The sequence below is a fragment of the Emericellopsis atlantica genome (assembly GCF_019669845.1).
Source record: "Emericellopsis atlantica unplaced genomic scaffold F5Z01scaffold_47, whole genome shotgun sequence".
In the NCBI taxonomy this organism is placed as follows: Eukaryota; Fungi; Ascomycota; class Sordariomycetes; order Hypocreales; family Bionectriaceae; genus Emericellopsis; species Emericellopsis atlantica.
The window spans coordinates 28,324-40,899 of NW_025764749.1; the positions used below are offsets into that span (position 1 = coordinate 28,324).

At 54.4% G+C, this 12,576-nt stretch overlaps 6 protein-coding genes across 6 annotated transcripts; 3 read left to right on the plus strand and 3 right to left on the minus strand.

Moving 5' to 3' along the window:
- Positions 1–759: 759 nt before the first annotated feature.
- On the minus strand, positions 760–2,446 carry F5Z01DRAFT_436913 (transcription initiation protein). The gene is made up of 2 exons (XM_046259731.1): positions 1,646–2,446; positions 760–1,586 (listed from the first exon to the last, which is right to left on the minus strand). Exons 1-2 carry the CDS (start codon positions 2,096–2,098, stop codon positions 999–1,001), a joined length of 1,041 nt encoding a protein of 346 aa, XP_046113807.1. The 5' UTR covers positions 2,099–2,446; the 3' UTR covers positions 760–998.
- Positions 2,447–3,484: 1,038 nt separating this feature from the next.
- On the plus strand, positions 3,485–4,777 carry F5Z01DRAFT_630770 (glycosyl transferase; the record flags this gene model as incomplete). Its single annotated transcript, XM_046261747.1, has 2 exons — positions 3,485–3,799; positions 3,863–4,777. 2 exons carry the CDS (start codon positions 3,485–3,487, stop codon positions 4,775–4,777), a joined length of 1,230 nt encoding a protein of 409 aa, XP_046113808.1.
- A 64-nt stretch (positions 4,778–4,841) lies between these two features.
- F5Z01DRAFT_437246 (uncharacterized protein) lies at positions 4,842–5,976 on the minus strand. The gene has a single exon (XM_046259734.1). The coding sequence runs from the start codon at positions 5,727–5,729 to the stop codon at positions 4,905–4,907; it is 825 nt and encodes a 274-aa protein (XP_046113809.1). The 5' UTR covers positions 5,730–5,976; the 3' UTR covers positions 4,842–4,904.
- A 799-nt stretch (positions 5,977–6,775) lies between these two features.
- F5Z01DRAFT_630809 (CoA-transferase family III domain-containing protein) lies at positions 6,776–8,315 on the plus strand (the record flags this gene model as incomplete). The annotated part of the gene is made up of 5 exons (XM_046261751.1): positions 6,776–6,940; positions 6,998–7,029; positions 7,085–7,211; positions 7,256–7,787; positions 7,813–8,315. The coding sequence occupies 5 exons, from the start codon at positions 6,776–6,778 to the stop codon at positions 8,313–8,315; spliced, it is 1,359 nt and encodes a 452-aa protein (XP_046113810.1).
- A 341-nt stretch (positions 8,316–8,656) lies between these two features.
- Positions 8,657–10,157, plus strand: F5Z01DRAFT_667919 (uncharacterized protein). The gene is made up of 2 exons (XM_046264313.1): positions 8,657–9,318; positions 9,368–10,157. The coding sequence occupies exons 1-2, from the start codon at positions 8,665–8,667 to the stop codon at positions 9,896–9,898; spliced, it is 1,185 nt and encodes a 394-aa protein (XP_046113811.1). The 5' UTR covers positions 8,657–8,664; the 3' UTR covers positions 9,899–10,157.
- On the minus strand, positions 10,158–12,499 carry F5Z01DRAFT_667921 (asparagine synthase-like protein). Its single transcript, XM_046264314.1, has 4 exons — positions 11,665–12,499; positions 11,198–11,608; positions 10,616–11,152; positions 10,158–10,557 (listed from the first exon to the last, which is right to left on the minus strand). The coding sequence occupies exons 1-4, from the start codon at positions 12,379–12,381 to the stop codon at positions 10,486–10,488; spliced, it is 1,737 nt and encodes a 578-aa protein (XP_046113812.1). The 5' UTR covers positions 12,382–12,499; the 3' UTR covers positions 10,158–10,485.
- Positions 12,500–12,576: the final 77 nt, after the last annotated feature.

The following is a 12,576-nucleotide window of genomic DNA, read 5'->3' on the forward strand; positions in this document are numbered from 1 at the left end:
TAGATCTATCGGAAAGCGTCTGTGGACAATGTTTCACCAATGTAGAAACTTCAACAGGACATGACGGATGCACAATGGCACCTCATGCACAGGAGAGTCATGGCCGTCTCTGATTCGTCTGACCTATCCGCTGGGTCGTGGCCATCGTAGCACGCACGACTAAAACGGCCGCTCTCGTTGCCTTTGCTCGATCGCTCCGCAGGACCGGAACGGAACAGCAGGGATTGCTTCGATCTGGAATCTGGATCATTGGCTGTGCTTAATTGCATCCGAAAGCCGAGAAGTGATGCTTAGTCACGCAAAAGGGGGGGGGGGGGGGAGGCTTGCGGCACACGCGCTGGAAGGAAGACACGGTAGAAGGAAAGAAGCAAGCAAATTGCGCTTATTTCATCGTCGTATTATTTGACAGAGTGATTACAGGATGGTGGCACAGCAGACTTACCGGAAGCTTGACAAATAAACAGCCATCCCCTTTCAGGCCTTAATGACTGGTTTCGTGACAAGGTACCCTACCTGGCTGGGCCTACCATATACGAGGGCAAGGAGAAGCAGGGAGGGAGGCGTGCGTCTTACCAGAGCATGGAGTCACACAAACCGCAGAGGTCCAAACACGCACAGACAGCACGCACACGGGACAAGTGAGTAAGATGAGATATCAAAACTCCATTGCCTGTTTGGTCCCTCCATGCCAACATTAACCACTTCTGCCGACGAGGCCGTATCACCGGCCTATTTCAGCAAAAGGGTGCCTCCAAACTCGTTGGGCTTGTGTTGTGCTCCCCGCGCCCAGCCCCCTTTTTGAGAAAGTCAATTTGTAGGGGATCTGCTGCCCCCTTCAAATTACTCGAAATTGCAGATAAACACCCCCTGTAATGCAACACCGGACGCTCAGGCTTCCGACGTGGACGGAGCGGCAGCGTCTAGACCCACTGGTGACCAAGATGCCGCAACGTAGCCGGCCGCTTCGTGCGAACTGTGGCACGGTTCTTGCAGCGCTTCTAGTTATGGATGCCAGGAACCCTGTCCACCCGAGCCCCTTGCGACACCCATTCCGGCTGGATGAGCTGGTCTCGCATGTTATACAGAAACTTGTAGGTCGTCTTGATCGTGCCGTCACTCACGCCACACTTGTCAGCAATGGCGCTGGATGGCTTTGGTTCGCCCACAGCATGGCAGGCCATGTAGATGCAGGCAGCGGCAATCGACAGTGGCGACCGGCCGCCAATCTGGACGCTGTTGTGGCTCTGTTCGGCAATCGACTTGGCAAGCTTCGCAATCAGGTTGGTCTGCTTAAAGCCCAGGCGGCTTGTGAATCGAGCACAGTACTCGCCAGCCGACGTGGTGCGACTCTCAAAGTTGGCCACATTGTCCAAGCCGACGCCCGTGCGTCCCTCGGCCTTGATCTTCTTGACAAACGCTGTGATCTTCTTGAACATTATTCCTGCATCCTTCTTCGGAACACCAGTCAACTCGAAAATTTCTTTGAACGAGCGCGTGGCCTTATTCTGACGGAAGGCGACTTGGATGGCACCAGCGACGAGAACCTCTTGCGGCTTGCCTTTGAAGCCCTTCTCCTTCTCGACGAGCTGAGGCATTGTGGTTAATATGGCTGCAGCAATGCAAGCTATGCCACATGGAAACTTACCTTGAAGACGTGCTTGGCCGCATTCTGGATGTTCGAGCCAGCATTGGCCACTTCACACAAGCTGACAATGAGGCGATACCCTTCCTCCAGGCTCTTCGACCCCTTGTCCTTGGAAGCGTTGTTCTGGTTGCGGGCAAGGGCCTTGTGGGCTTTGCTCTCGGAGAAGGCGACCGACGTCGAGAGCTGCTGTACGTCCGAGAACTCATCCATCGCCCCACCAACACGGCTCGGATCATCGCCATTCTGATCATCGTTCGCAAAAGTACGCCACTCAGACCTGGTATCGATGATACGACTACCAACGACGATGCCGCATTCGTTGCAGACCATATCTCCGCTGCTGTACTCCTCGACCAAGTCGGGCGGGAACGTCTTGCAGTCGGGACAGAGCAACTGGTTGCTCAGGTCCTCCTTGTAAGGACCGGTGTCCGCCGCAGCGGCTGCGGACAGCATCTTGGCCTGGTACGCCTTCGGTGTGTAGATGTTGTTGATTTCGTCGAAAACTTTACGGGCTCTCCTCGCCTCCTTAGCGCGCCTTCGAAGTTGAGTCTGCTTTTTCAGCAAAACTTTGCGTGCTTGCGTGTCTTTTGTACTTGTTCTCCTCAAGCGATTGTTGGCGGCCTGAACAAATAGTGGAGAATGCAGCTTCGCGGTTGACGGTGTAGTGAGAGGATGCCACTAGTCGGAGACGCACGGACAGGCGTCTCTTGTTCTTGTTTTTTGTCTTTGGACTCGGGCAGTCGAGCCAAGGGAGCAAAATGTCAAATTAGCTCGTGCGCGACAACGAGGTACGAAGATAGAAATGTCGTTCGATCGATGGGGAATGTGGTGTGGGTGAGCTGCAAAGTCTGCCTAGCCAACTGTTCGAAACCAGTCAAGGCGTCCGAGGTTGCGCGCAACGTCAGAGCAATCGAAAAATTGGCAGGCGTGGTCTATACGGTCGCGGGATGATGACGATCGACTTGAAAGAATGATTAGCGATGGTTGGACCGACTTTGACTGTTCGGGAGTGCGAGTAGATGATGATGTTCAAGTGAAGAATCGGTGGCCAAGGCAGAGGGTGCAGGGTAAACCTTAAGGTGAGCTGCCGTGGCTGCGACTCCGTTGGGGAAGGTTCTAGGCGCAGAGTCATGTGATTATACATCTGCGAGAACGTGCTAGCACACTTAAAATGTGGCCGAGGATACGAGAATCAATCACTGTCATCAGATGCCAAAGAGGCCATTGGCGATATTAAAAATCGACCATTGGACTATGTATTGAGGTTCCATTACTTGGGTCAATCTGTATCGAGGTCATGATAGTACGTAGTGTACTCCGCAGTAACGTCAACATGTCGGGCGCAATAAAGAGTGAAGAGAACAACGAAACTTCGCAGCTCCAAGGTCAATGCGCACGAATTTCGCCAGCGAGTCACTGTTGAACATCCCTTGCACACTCATTGCGCCTTGGCCACGCTCCTTCAACATTCATGTGGCAATAAAGTCGACGACAATATCTATCTTGGGTCACGGAGGATGACATTGAACTCGCAGGCTTTCCCGCGTCCCACCAAGTAGCTCGTATGGGCCGCTGTTAGCACACAGAAACACAATCCCAAGACCGTGGTTGAAAGCTTACTCATCAGAATGGCTTGCCAATTTTGGCATGGAGGCCACCCCACAAGAAGGTGGACGCAGAGGTTCCGTCAACGGAACTGGATGAATCAGAGCTTGAATACCCGAACGTGCTATTGAGGTATATCATCTTGCTCTTTGTTCAAAGCCTCCATGTAACTTGCATCTACAATTCATGTACACTTCCCAATCTGAGCTGCATCATACCGGCCCAGAAGTACCAATGGCTTCACAACAGGACCAGCTCCCCCCAGTGGACATCAAGCCTTTGCTGTCCAAGCTCTGGCCTATAGACGGTCGAGTTACAGCTGATGACATTGCCGATGCCATCTCACACTTTTTCACGAACCAGGTGACGGAGGCGCAGAGTGCGTCTCTGCTGATGGCGCTGCACTTCACGAGGCTCGACTTTGAACCCAAAGTCCTGGCAAGCTGTGCGGCTGCCATGCAGAAGGCGTGTGCTCAGGTGCCAGTAGATGAGCTGAAAAAAGTCATCGAGACAAGGGGGAGAAGGGAGGGCAACTACCATGGTGGACTCGTAAGTCAACGCCCCTTTGTTACACAAACAGGGGATCTTTTCTTTGCTGACGAGGGCAATTAGTGTGACATTGTTGGCACAGGCGGCGATAGCCACAACACCTTCAACATCAGCACAACAGCCTCCATCATTGCTTCATCCCTGCTCTTTGTGTCAAAGCACGGCAACAAGGCAAGCACGTCCAAGTCTGGCAGCGCCGATCTCGTCAACAAGATGCAGCCTCGCCCACCCGTGATCACAGCTGTCAAGCCCTCGACCATGGCGCGAGTGTACTCGGCCACCAACTACGCTTTTCTCTACGCGCCCGTCTTCCACACCGGTATGCGCTATGTGGCCCCCATCAGGAAGCAGCTCCCCTGGAGGACAATCTTCAACAACGTGGGACCTCTGTCCAACCCCGTCGAAGATGTCCTCGAAGCCCGCGTGATCGGTGTAGCGAGGAAGGACCTTGGTCCTGCATTCGCCGAGGCGCTGCGTATGGCTGGCTGTCAAAAGGCGCTCATTGTGTGCGGCGAAGAGGAGCTGGACGAGGTGAGCTGCGCAGGGAGGACACTGTGCTGGATGCTCCAGGAGAAGACACCGGGCGGCGAGATCGTGGTGGAGCATTTCACCATCCAGCCGAGTGACTTTGGTGTGAGCAATCACGCCCTGGACCAGGTTTCCTCCGGCAAAGAGCCAGAGGAGAATGCAGAGATTCTCCGTCGGATCTTGAACAACGAGCTTCCCGACAATGACCCACTCCTAGAGTTCGTGCTGATCAACGTGGCCGCACTGTTTGTTGCTTCAGGAATTTGTGAAACAGATTCGAGCAACATGGGTGAAGGCGATGATGGGAAAGTGATTCAGGAGCGTGGTCCCGCGGGCCAGCGCTGGAAGGAGGGCGTCAGGAGGGCCCGGTGGGCATTGAAGAGTGGCGAGGCATGGAAGCAGTGGACGTCCTTTGTGGATATTACGAATGAAATTGAGAGTGAGGGCTGATGTGTAGATACGGCAAGCAAGCAAATAAAATAAAAGAGGCTCGTGTGCTATCTATGTCCTGACCAACGCCGTGCTCTACTGGTAACCAGTCCCGCCAAAGCAATGCCAATGCTATATATCAGTACAATTATATCCAAGTCCTGCCGGGCACACCATCCTCTGATGTACCCACGCTACTGTATTCTTCTGGCACACTGTCGAATGTGGCAGATCGCTTCGCGGGCACTACCACGCCGAACGTCGCCCGCCTTGGCTGCGCGATACGCTGTACTCCGCGCGAGTCGACCGCCGGTGCCTTGCGAGGAGGTGGGACATGTTGCAATGTATGCCTGTTTTGTCGGTCATAGGGCGGTGGACTAGGATTTGCAACGGCTGGAGGCGGCATCACAACGACGCTATGTCCCAGAGACGAAGGGCCAGATGATGCACGGAAAGCGCCTCGCGGACCAGGCAAGCCTGTCCGAAGTTCGCTTGCATGCGTTTGTTTGAGCGCGGGATGATTCTCTAAAGACACAGCCCTGTCGCTTTGATGACCGGCCTCGAGCTCTTTGTATTCACTGATGAGACTGCAGGGTCTCGAGCCGTCATCCGAGTCCGAGTCTAAAAAATCCAATCTTGGACTCGATCTTGTGTCTTGGCGTAGTGTATGATTCGATGTCCGGCTGGCCAGGGACTTTCTGATCATTGTGATTCTTTGTAGTTCGTTTTCTTGCTCCAGTTTTTGCTCGGACGTGTTGTTTGACTTCCACTTAACAAGTTCGGTAGTTGAGGAACGAAGGCTGCTTCTTTGAGGTAGCGAGTGATATTGACGTTGTTTGTAGTGCTTGAACACGAGGAGTCCGACTATGACGAGGCAAAAGACAGAGACCACGGTGATCATAGCGATAATGCCCGCTTTCGTAGATGCATCGCCGTTTACGGGGAGCTTGCGTCGACCAAGTGATGGTGCCATTACGCGTGGTTGTGGCAAATTATGTTGGTGATAGAGCGGATTGACTTCTTGAATCAGACGTAGTCGTACCACTCGGTCGTGAGACAAGACACATTGAAATTCGCGGAGGCCGTGGTCCTACCTTAAGGGTCTCTTGAGAGTCACTTCTGGGATAGCAACACCGCTTGGTACGCATTACTATTCTTGGTGCCATTGGGTTTACAGGGGCATCCCGGATCGCGGGGAAGTCGTAGCTCAGTCGCTAGACAAAGTAAGGAATATTTTCGCACCTAAATGTACTGAGGGTGGTGTCGGTGCATCCTTGCAATAATGAGTAGTATAGGAGGCGGAGCCGAGCCTGCAGTGTGCAGCACGTCGGCGTTGCGAGGCACAGACCTACCGATTTCACCCTCAATAGAACCTGCAAATGCGACAATAGCAGCCGGCTCTCCGTACCGTGGATTCTTGCAGTTGCAGCTGCTCATGGGCAACGAAGGTCTTCAAGAAGCAACAGATGCGAGTGTTGACGACGCTGGGTGGTAAGCCGGCAGCATCACTCGGAATCGTCGACATTGGTCGCGTCTTAGACGCGACCAAGACATGGGTTTCCGGTGCGAACAAATTTCCCGCTTGGGCACATATGATTTACGGTGTCAATCCGCCGCACGAACGTCGTGCGACGATGAGAGTACGCACGCAATGCCACCTCAAGCTTTGTCGTTCATGCAGCACAACCTCGAAGTTGGGGTCCGAAGGCGAACCGTGCGTGGTATTGATGGCAGGCTCCAGTTGCAACCAACAGAGACAGATACCCAGCCCCGATTCTCGTCTTTCGTGCAGGTCGATGAGAATAAGTTTAGTAAATTATCTGATCGGAAGAGAGAAGACTGGAGTCAGGAGTGATCAGTGAATGGAGGTCAAAGACGGGTGGACCCGCCCCCGACCAGCAGCAGAATCCGGGGCCGAGGTCACGTGCCTATCCGGCTATTGACATCAACGCCTCGGTCTGGCGCTCCGATGCCGTCTCCGCATGTCCAAGATACAAATCAGTCTTCATCATGCTCAGGATGCCCGGATGGACGAGTCCTTGCAGGGCATGGCGGCCACGCTGCTTGCAGTTGCCTGCGTATGGCCGCCGGACATTCACGGCCACTACAGTGTCTCATCGTGAGGCGCCTCCACTACCGCTTGAAGGCTATCGTGTGCTGGACATGACCCGAGTACTTGCAGGGGTAAGCAGACATCCCCGAGATGGTGGGTGATTCGGCGCTGACAATGGTTCTACTCAGCCTTATTGCACGCAGATACTAGGCGATCTGGGGTGAGATAGCTCATGGACAATGTATCATCATGTTGCAAGTACTGACCATATGTAGAGCAGAGGTCATCAAGGTGGAGCACCCCGTGACCGGCGACGATACCAGAGCATGGGGGCCGCCATTTGCCAAGTACGAGACGGGGTCCAGCCAGGAAGGACCAGGCGAGTCGGCATATTTCTTGGGTGTAAGTTGGTCCTCATGTTGGGAGAGCGAGGCTGAGATGTGCAGGTGAATCGCAACAAGAAGTCTATTGGACTCAACTTCCAGCGGAAGGAAGGGGTCGAGATCCTCCACAAGCTGGCAGCCGAATGCGACATTCTCGTGGAGAATTACAAACCCAACGCTCTCAAGAAATACTCCATGGATTATGAGACCCTGCGCAAGATCAATCCCAGGCTCATATACACATCCATCACTGGCTACGGGCAGACGGGGCCATACTCGGAGCGCGCTGGCTACGATGTCATGGTCGAAGCGGAATTTGGACTGATGCACATTACAGGCGAGAGAGACGGACCGCCTGTCAAGGTCGGTGTGGCCGTCACAGACTTGACGACTGGGCTGTATGCCAGTAACAGCATCATGGCCGCGCTTCTGCAGAGGGGGCGCACTGGCAAAGGTCAGCATATCGACATGGCGCTCAGCGACTGCCAGACCGCGACACTGGCGAACATTGCTAGCAGCTGCCTTGTCACAGGCAAGAAGGACAGCGGGCGTTGGGGCACCGCACATCGCAAGTCCCTTCACCCCCAGTCGATTCGTCGCGCACCACTAACGTTTGGTAGCTTCCATCGTCCCATATCGAGCGTTCAAAACCAAGGATGGCGATATCCTCTTCGGCGGTGGCAACGACCGTCTTTTCCGCATCATGTGCGATGGCTTGGGCAAGCCAGAGTGGAAAGAAGCGCCAGCTTATCTCACCAATGCCGCTCGTGTCGCTAACCGCGTCGAGCTCGAACAAAAGATCGAGGCTATCACTGTGGAGAAGACCACGGACGAGTGGTTGCACGTCTTCGAAGGAAAGGGCATGCCTTACGCGCCGATCAACGATGTGCAGACGGCTCTCGAGCACAGTCACACCAAGGCGCGGAACATGGTCGTCGAGGTGCAGCACGATAGCTGTGGGCAGATGTCGTTGGTGAACACGCCGATAAAAATGTCGGGTTGCGCGCCAGGCGTTCGGACGCCGCCACCTAGTTTGGGACAGCACACCGATCAGGTCCTTGAGAATCTCGGCTTGAGTAAGGATGATATCGCTTCGTTGCGCCAGGGAAAGATAGTTCGATGAGCGCGACTGCAGGCCGAAGTGCATGTGGCAGCTGCGCCGCTGCAGAAGTCAATTGAATGGTTCGCGCCTTGGCTTGCTCGGCACGTGATCATCACGTGTTCTCATCAACATCATCTTTGAAGCATATCTGAACTTGAGAGTGAATGAACCATCATGAAATATGTCGTGCCCCATCCAGTCCGCTACCTCCCTGAACCCATCCAGCCCTACGATCGTCGCCATTCACTCATAGTGGGATAACCGAGATCGCCGTATCGCTCTGCGGCATGATCGATTCCTGAGCGCCCACGACGCGCTAGACGACAACATCATGGACTTCTCTCTCCCTTTAGGCAATGCGCCTAGTATTATGGTAGAAGATGACAGTTCGGTTCTCCAATCGACACTATCCGAGGAGATGCCCATTGCGCTAAGCGCTGGCCAACTACCTGGCGCGCCGGGCGCCTCCCAAGTGCCATCATACGACACGCAATTCTCCAGTACAACATCGCTTATCCTCGAGCGCATTAAAAACAAGAGCTTCAATGCTGGTCTTTCTGACGCCTCGAACAAGCTGTCAACGCCGGACAGGGAGGCTTTCGAGGATGCCAAGTCGAGGTTGATGCGAGATATGAACACCACTGTCACGCTTTCGACACCCGACCGAACGACACCGTCGCAGACACCACAGATACCGCCTTCCATCGAGACACTGAGTTTGAGAATGGAGCTCGAGAGAGCCAAGAATAAGGATGACCAGAATAAGAGGAAGAGAGAGGCAGCGAATGCGCAGAGAGGACCGGATTTCAGTACACAAGCATCAGTCGACCTACCGACAAGGCTAATCCCCAAGCCAAGGCGGCATCCTGCCACAGGCAAACCATTCGTGTCACTGGAAGACATTGATAGAAAGGAGAAGATTGAGCGCATTCGGAAAAAGAGGCTCGCCTCTTTGCCTGAGGGTGCCGCCCCGGCGAGACCTGACCTCGTCGGATTCGAAGCCGGGGGAGCATCAACGCATGCTGTAAGTGCCAGCCGCGATGATTTATATACGGTGGCTAACCAGATCCCAGCGGACGCAGTACTTCTCGCGCATGAAAAGCGACGACATTCTTTCCATTCTCTCTTTCTGCGATCGGCTTCGGCCTCAACTGCTGACCGATGTAATGGTCTCCATTTCCAAACAACACCCCGATCTACCCATGTTCAGCTCACCGACCTGGAGTGACGGGATTCCCGAGCCTCCTCCGCCGCCCATGAGCGCGGCGCAGCAGTTCCAGAAACGCGAACAAATCCGACCTCGAGCCGGGCCGAGCCTGCTGAACTCCAAAGCCAAGCAGAAGATCAAGGGGAGACCGGTACTGAAGAAACCACTCAAACGGTCGAGACTTTCAGAAGAAGTACCTGTCGCAGGAGCCGAGCCCGCAGTGGAAGAGGTGGAGGAGGATCCGTTGCCGCCGTCGTGGCCCAAGCCAGGGGAGGGTCTATATGCGAAACTGGCGTCTGAGCTAGAGGACAGGATCTTTCTCGTGGACGGCAACGATGAAGAGGTCTTTAGTCATTTTATGGTCGACAAGCTGGGGCGTCAGATCATTCCTGTGTAAGGACTTGAACCTGCGAGGCCGCGGCGGGTTTCTGTCTCGACACAAGTCGCCCATGCTTTGGGGGTAAGGCGAGACACTGGAAGGAAACAGTGGCGCAATGATCAGCGCCAACCCTCATACAATCTGTATAACCATCCGAATGCACAGTCGTTCTTGTGCATTGGTGTCTGTTGTCGTTTCTGGTCTCGTTGATCACGGTTCAGGGAGCAGGAACTGTATTGTATGTCTGTATATACTTAGCTCGCATATATGTTACTGGTGCCCTCTCAGTTATAACCAAGTACACGGTCTTAGACGCATGGAAGCTACCATGACTCTCCTTGAATGCGCTGTATACCCCAACAATAACCTTCCCCTGGTGCCATTTCACATGAGGGACATCTGTTGCTCCACGGCTCAGACTTGCCTTTATGTCATCAGCGTCGTCAGACCCGCGAAGAAAGGGGTTGACCGCCGGGGCGGAAAACACACAATCCTTCGTCCCTGGGTTCTTGCACGACTCAATAGTATCTGAGTGGTCATCACAGCCGGTAGAGTCCCTGTCCATGTAACACCAAGCTTCTTCTGCGACACTTGCCGCGTGTTCCTCACGGCGCAATCGATGTGGTGCCCTTGACTCTGCCACTCTCCATCTTGGCGGTTCTCGCCCCAAACTGGATCTGTTGACAAGGGTCAGCATGGACTTCCCACTTTACTCGGGAGCATTCGACGACTTACAGCTCGCTTCTTTTCAGTGGCCACTAAGGGGAGACCAAGTGTCTGTGCCAGTAGCCTCAAGACTCTTTTTTCCGCATCGGGGTGTCCTTCTCCTGCTGGCGTGCTAAAGTTACACTTTTCCCATGCTGGGAGCTCAATAGCCCACTTGACGAGTCTCTCATCCAGGAAAGGGAACCTGACTTCTTTTCCCCAGTGTGCCATCACCCTGTCATCGCGACCTAGATTGCGCTTACCCAAGCGGCTGACATCCAGTTTCAATTCCTCGATAAGACCGGGATAGCCATTGCGTTGAAAAGCTGTGCTGTGGCGCACGTAGCCGCCGAAAAGCTCGTCTGCGCCGAGGCCCGACAAGAGAACACGAGCTGAGGTTGTGTAAGGTGTCGAGGGCGATTCCATAGCAAGAGAAGCTTGTCCCTGACCTCTGGCGGCAAAATAGAGGGCATTGGCAATGGAGAGGTCCATTTCGCTACTGTGAGGATACATCAAGTGCACAATCTCAGCGCGGTGAGCTCTTGTCTCGGAGTATGGGACATTGACCTATGGTTGTCAGTGGCATCACTCAATCCGCGCAGGCGTCCATACCGCAACGAGCCTCCATTTCCTCCCGGGGCACGCAGCCTGCAGTTCAGCGAATGATTTCCTGGCAGTGATGCGGTCCGGACAGAGCTCATATAAGTCGTCGATCGAAAGGCCCTGATGCTGCGCGGCGATGCGCGGGTTTTCGAACGCGACGTTCAGCAAATCAATGGGCTGGTCGATTGGTACTATGTCAGCCGCCAGACGCGCAAGCACAGTGCAGTCTAGGCCACCCGAGAAGAGCACAGCGATTCTAGCATCAGCACTTTGGGCATAGGGCGGCAACAGAATGTTCAGGACACGCGCCTGCAGTGCTTCTCGCAACTGATGTCCTAGCTGCCAAACCGACGCGGAAGAAGGCATGAGTTGGGGAGGACTATCCGTGGTTTGGGTGTTGAAAACACCTATGCTTGAGACCTACAACCGTAAGTAGCAGAATATACACCGCTGCCGAACTGCGCCTAAGTACCTACCAAGTCATCGCCTTCGAGCCAAGCGTGGCGCTGGGGTTTGAAGACCTCGCCAGAATCTGACCGCTCTAGAGATATGCTATAGCAGCCGTCGGCTTCGACTTCTAGCCATCCCTCTGATGTGGACTCGGCTATGCTGGACAGCGTGATGCTAAGTCCGGTCTGGACTAGCAAGGAGCGCCGACCGAGTCGATCGCGGCCATAGTACAGGCGCTGAGCCGGTCTGTCGACGAACACGAACGCGAATGGGCCTTCAATGGTTCGCAGTGCCGCGAGGACCGGGTCTTCTTCAGAGAAGTCCGCGCCACGATCTGAGCGTGCCTTGACGAGAAGCTGAAACACCGCTTCAGTGTCACTGCCCGCGACCGGGAGCCCATCAATGCGCCACACCTCGCCGTTCCAGCAGAGAGAAGAGCCGCTTTTTGGATCGACCAGTGGCTGCCGCGCAACGTGATCACCTCGGAGAGAGAGGACTGTGGAGGTCAAGGTCACGGACGTGTCGCCAAGCTCGACGCGTGTTGTCCCGACATGGTCTGGTCCCCTTGCGCGCAGTTTCTCCTCAACTTCACGTGAAAGGACTGGGGTGTCTCGAGAGCCGATCACGGCATGAATGCCGCACATGGCTTGCTTTTGTGGGCGGTTGTTGGATTTGATGCTAAGAGAGGGCGTGTAGTGAAGCCTGAGCCACATCTGAAATTTGAGATGGAAGGCGCTCGCCATTGTGGCGTTAGCGCATTGGCACGACCAACAAACTTCGCCATCGCAACACGCCCAGCAACAAGTGCGTTTGGAAACTGGTCTTGGCCTGCAAAATTCGCTCAAATCGTGAACAGTTCAAGAAATCTCTGAGTGAGTATCCATATTCATTGATGGTGCCAAATGCGCCGCGCGCTCCATGCACTAACCAATTTTCAG

Bases quoted from the DNA above. Each gene is read 5' to 3' on its own strand.
- F5Z01DRAFT_667921 (XM_046264314.1), bottom strand. From the start codon at position 12,381: ATGGCGAGCGCCTTCCATCTCAAATTTCAGATGTGGCTCAGGCTTCAC. The intron at 11,609-11,664 runs GTAGGTACTTAG...TTACGGTTGTAG, and splicing joins GGCTCGAAGGCGATGACTTG to GTCTCAAGCATAGGTGTTTT. The intron at 11,153-11,197 runs GTATGGACGCCT...TGACAACCATAG, and splicing joins GGAAATGGAGGCTCGTTGCG to GTCAATGTCCCATACTCCGA.
- F5Z01DRAFT_667919 (XM_046264313.1), top strand. From the start codon at position 8,665: ATGGTAGAAGATGACAGTTCGGTTCTCCAATCGACACTATCCGAGGAG. The intron at 9,319-9,367 runs GTAAGTGCCAGC...ACCAGATCCCAG, and splicing joins GGGGAGCATCAACGCATGCT to CGGACGCAGTACTTCTCGCG.
- F5Z01DRAFT_437246 (XM_046259734.1), bottom strand. From the start codon at position 5,729: ATGGCACCATCACTTGGTCGACGCAAGCTCCCCGTAAACGGCGATGCA.
- F5Z01DRAFT_436913 (XM_046259731.1), bottom strand. From the start codon at position 2,098: ATGCTGTCCGCAGCCGCTGCGGCGGACACCGGTCCTTACAAGGAGGAC. The intron at 1,587-1,645 runs GTAAGTTTCCAT...ACAATGCCTCAG, and splicing joins CGGCCAAGCACGTCTTCAAG to CTCGTCGAGAAGGAGAAGGG.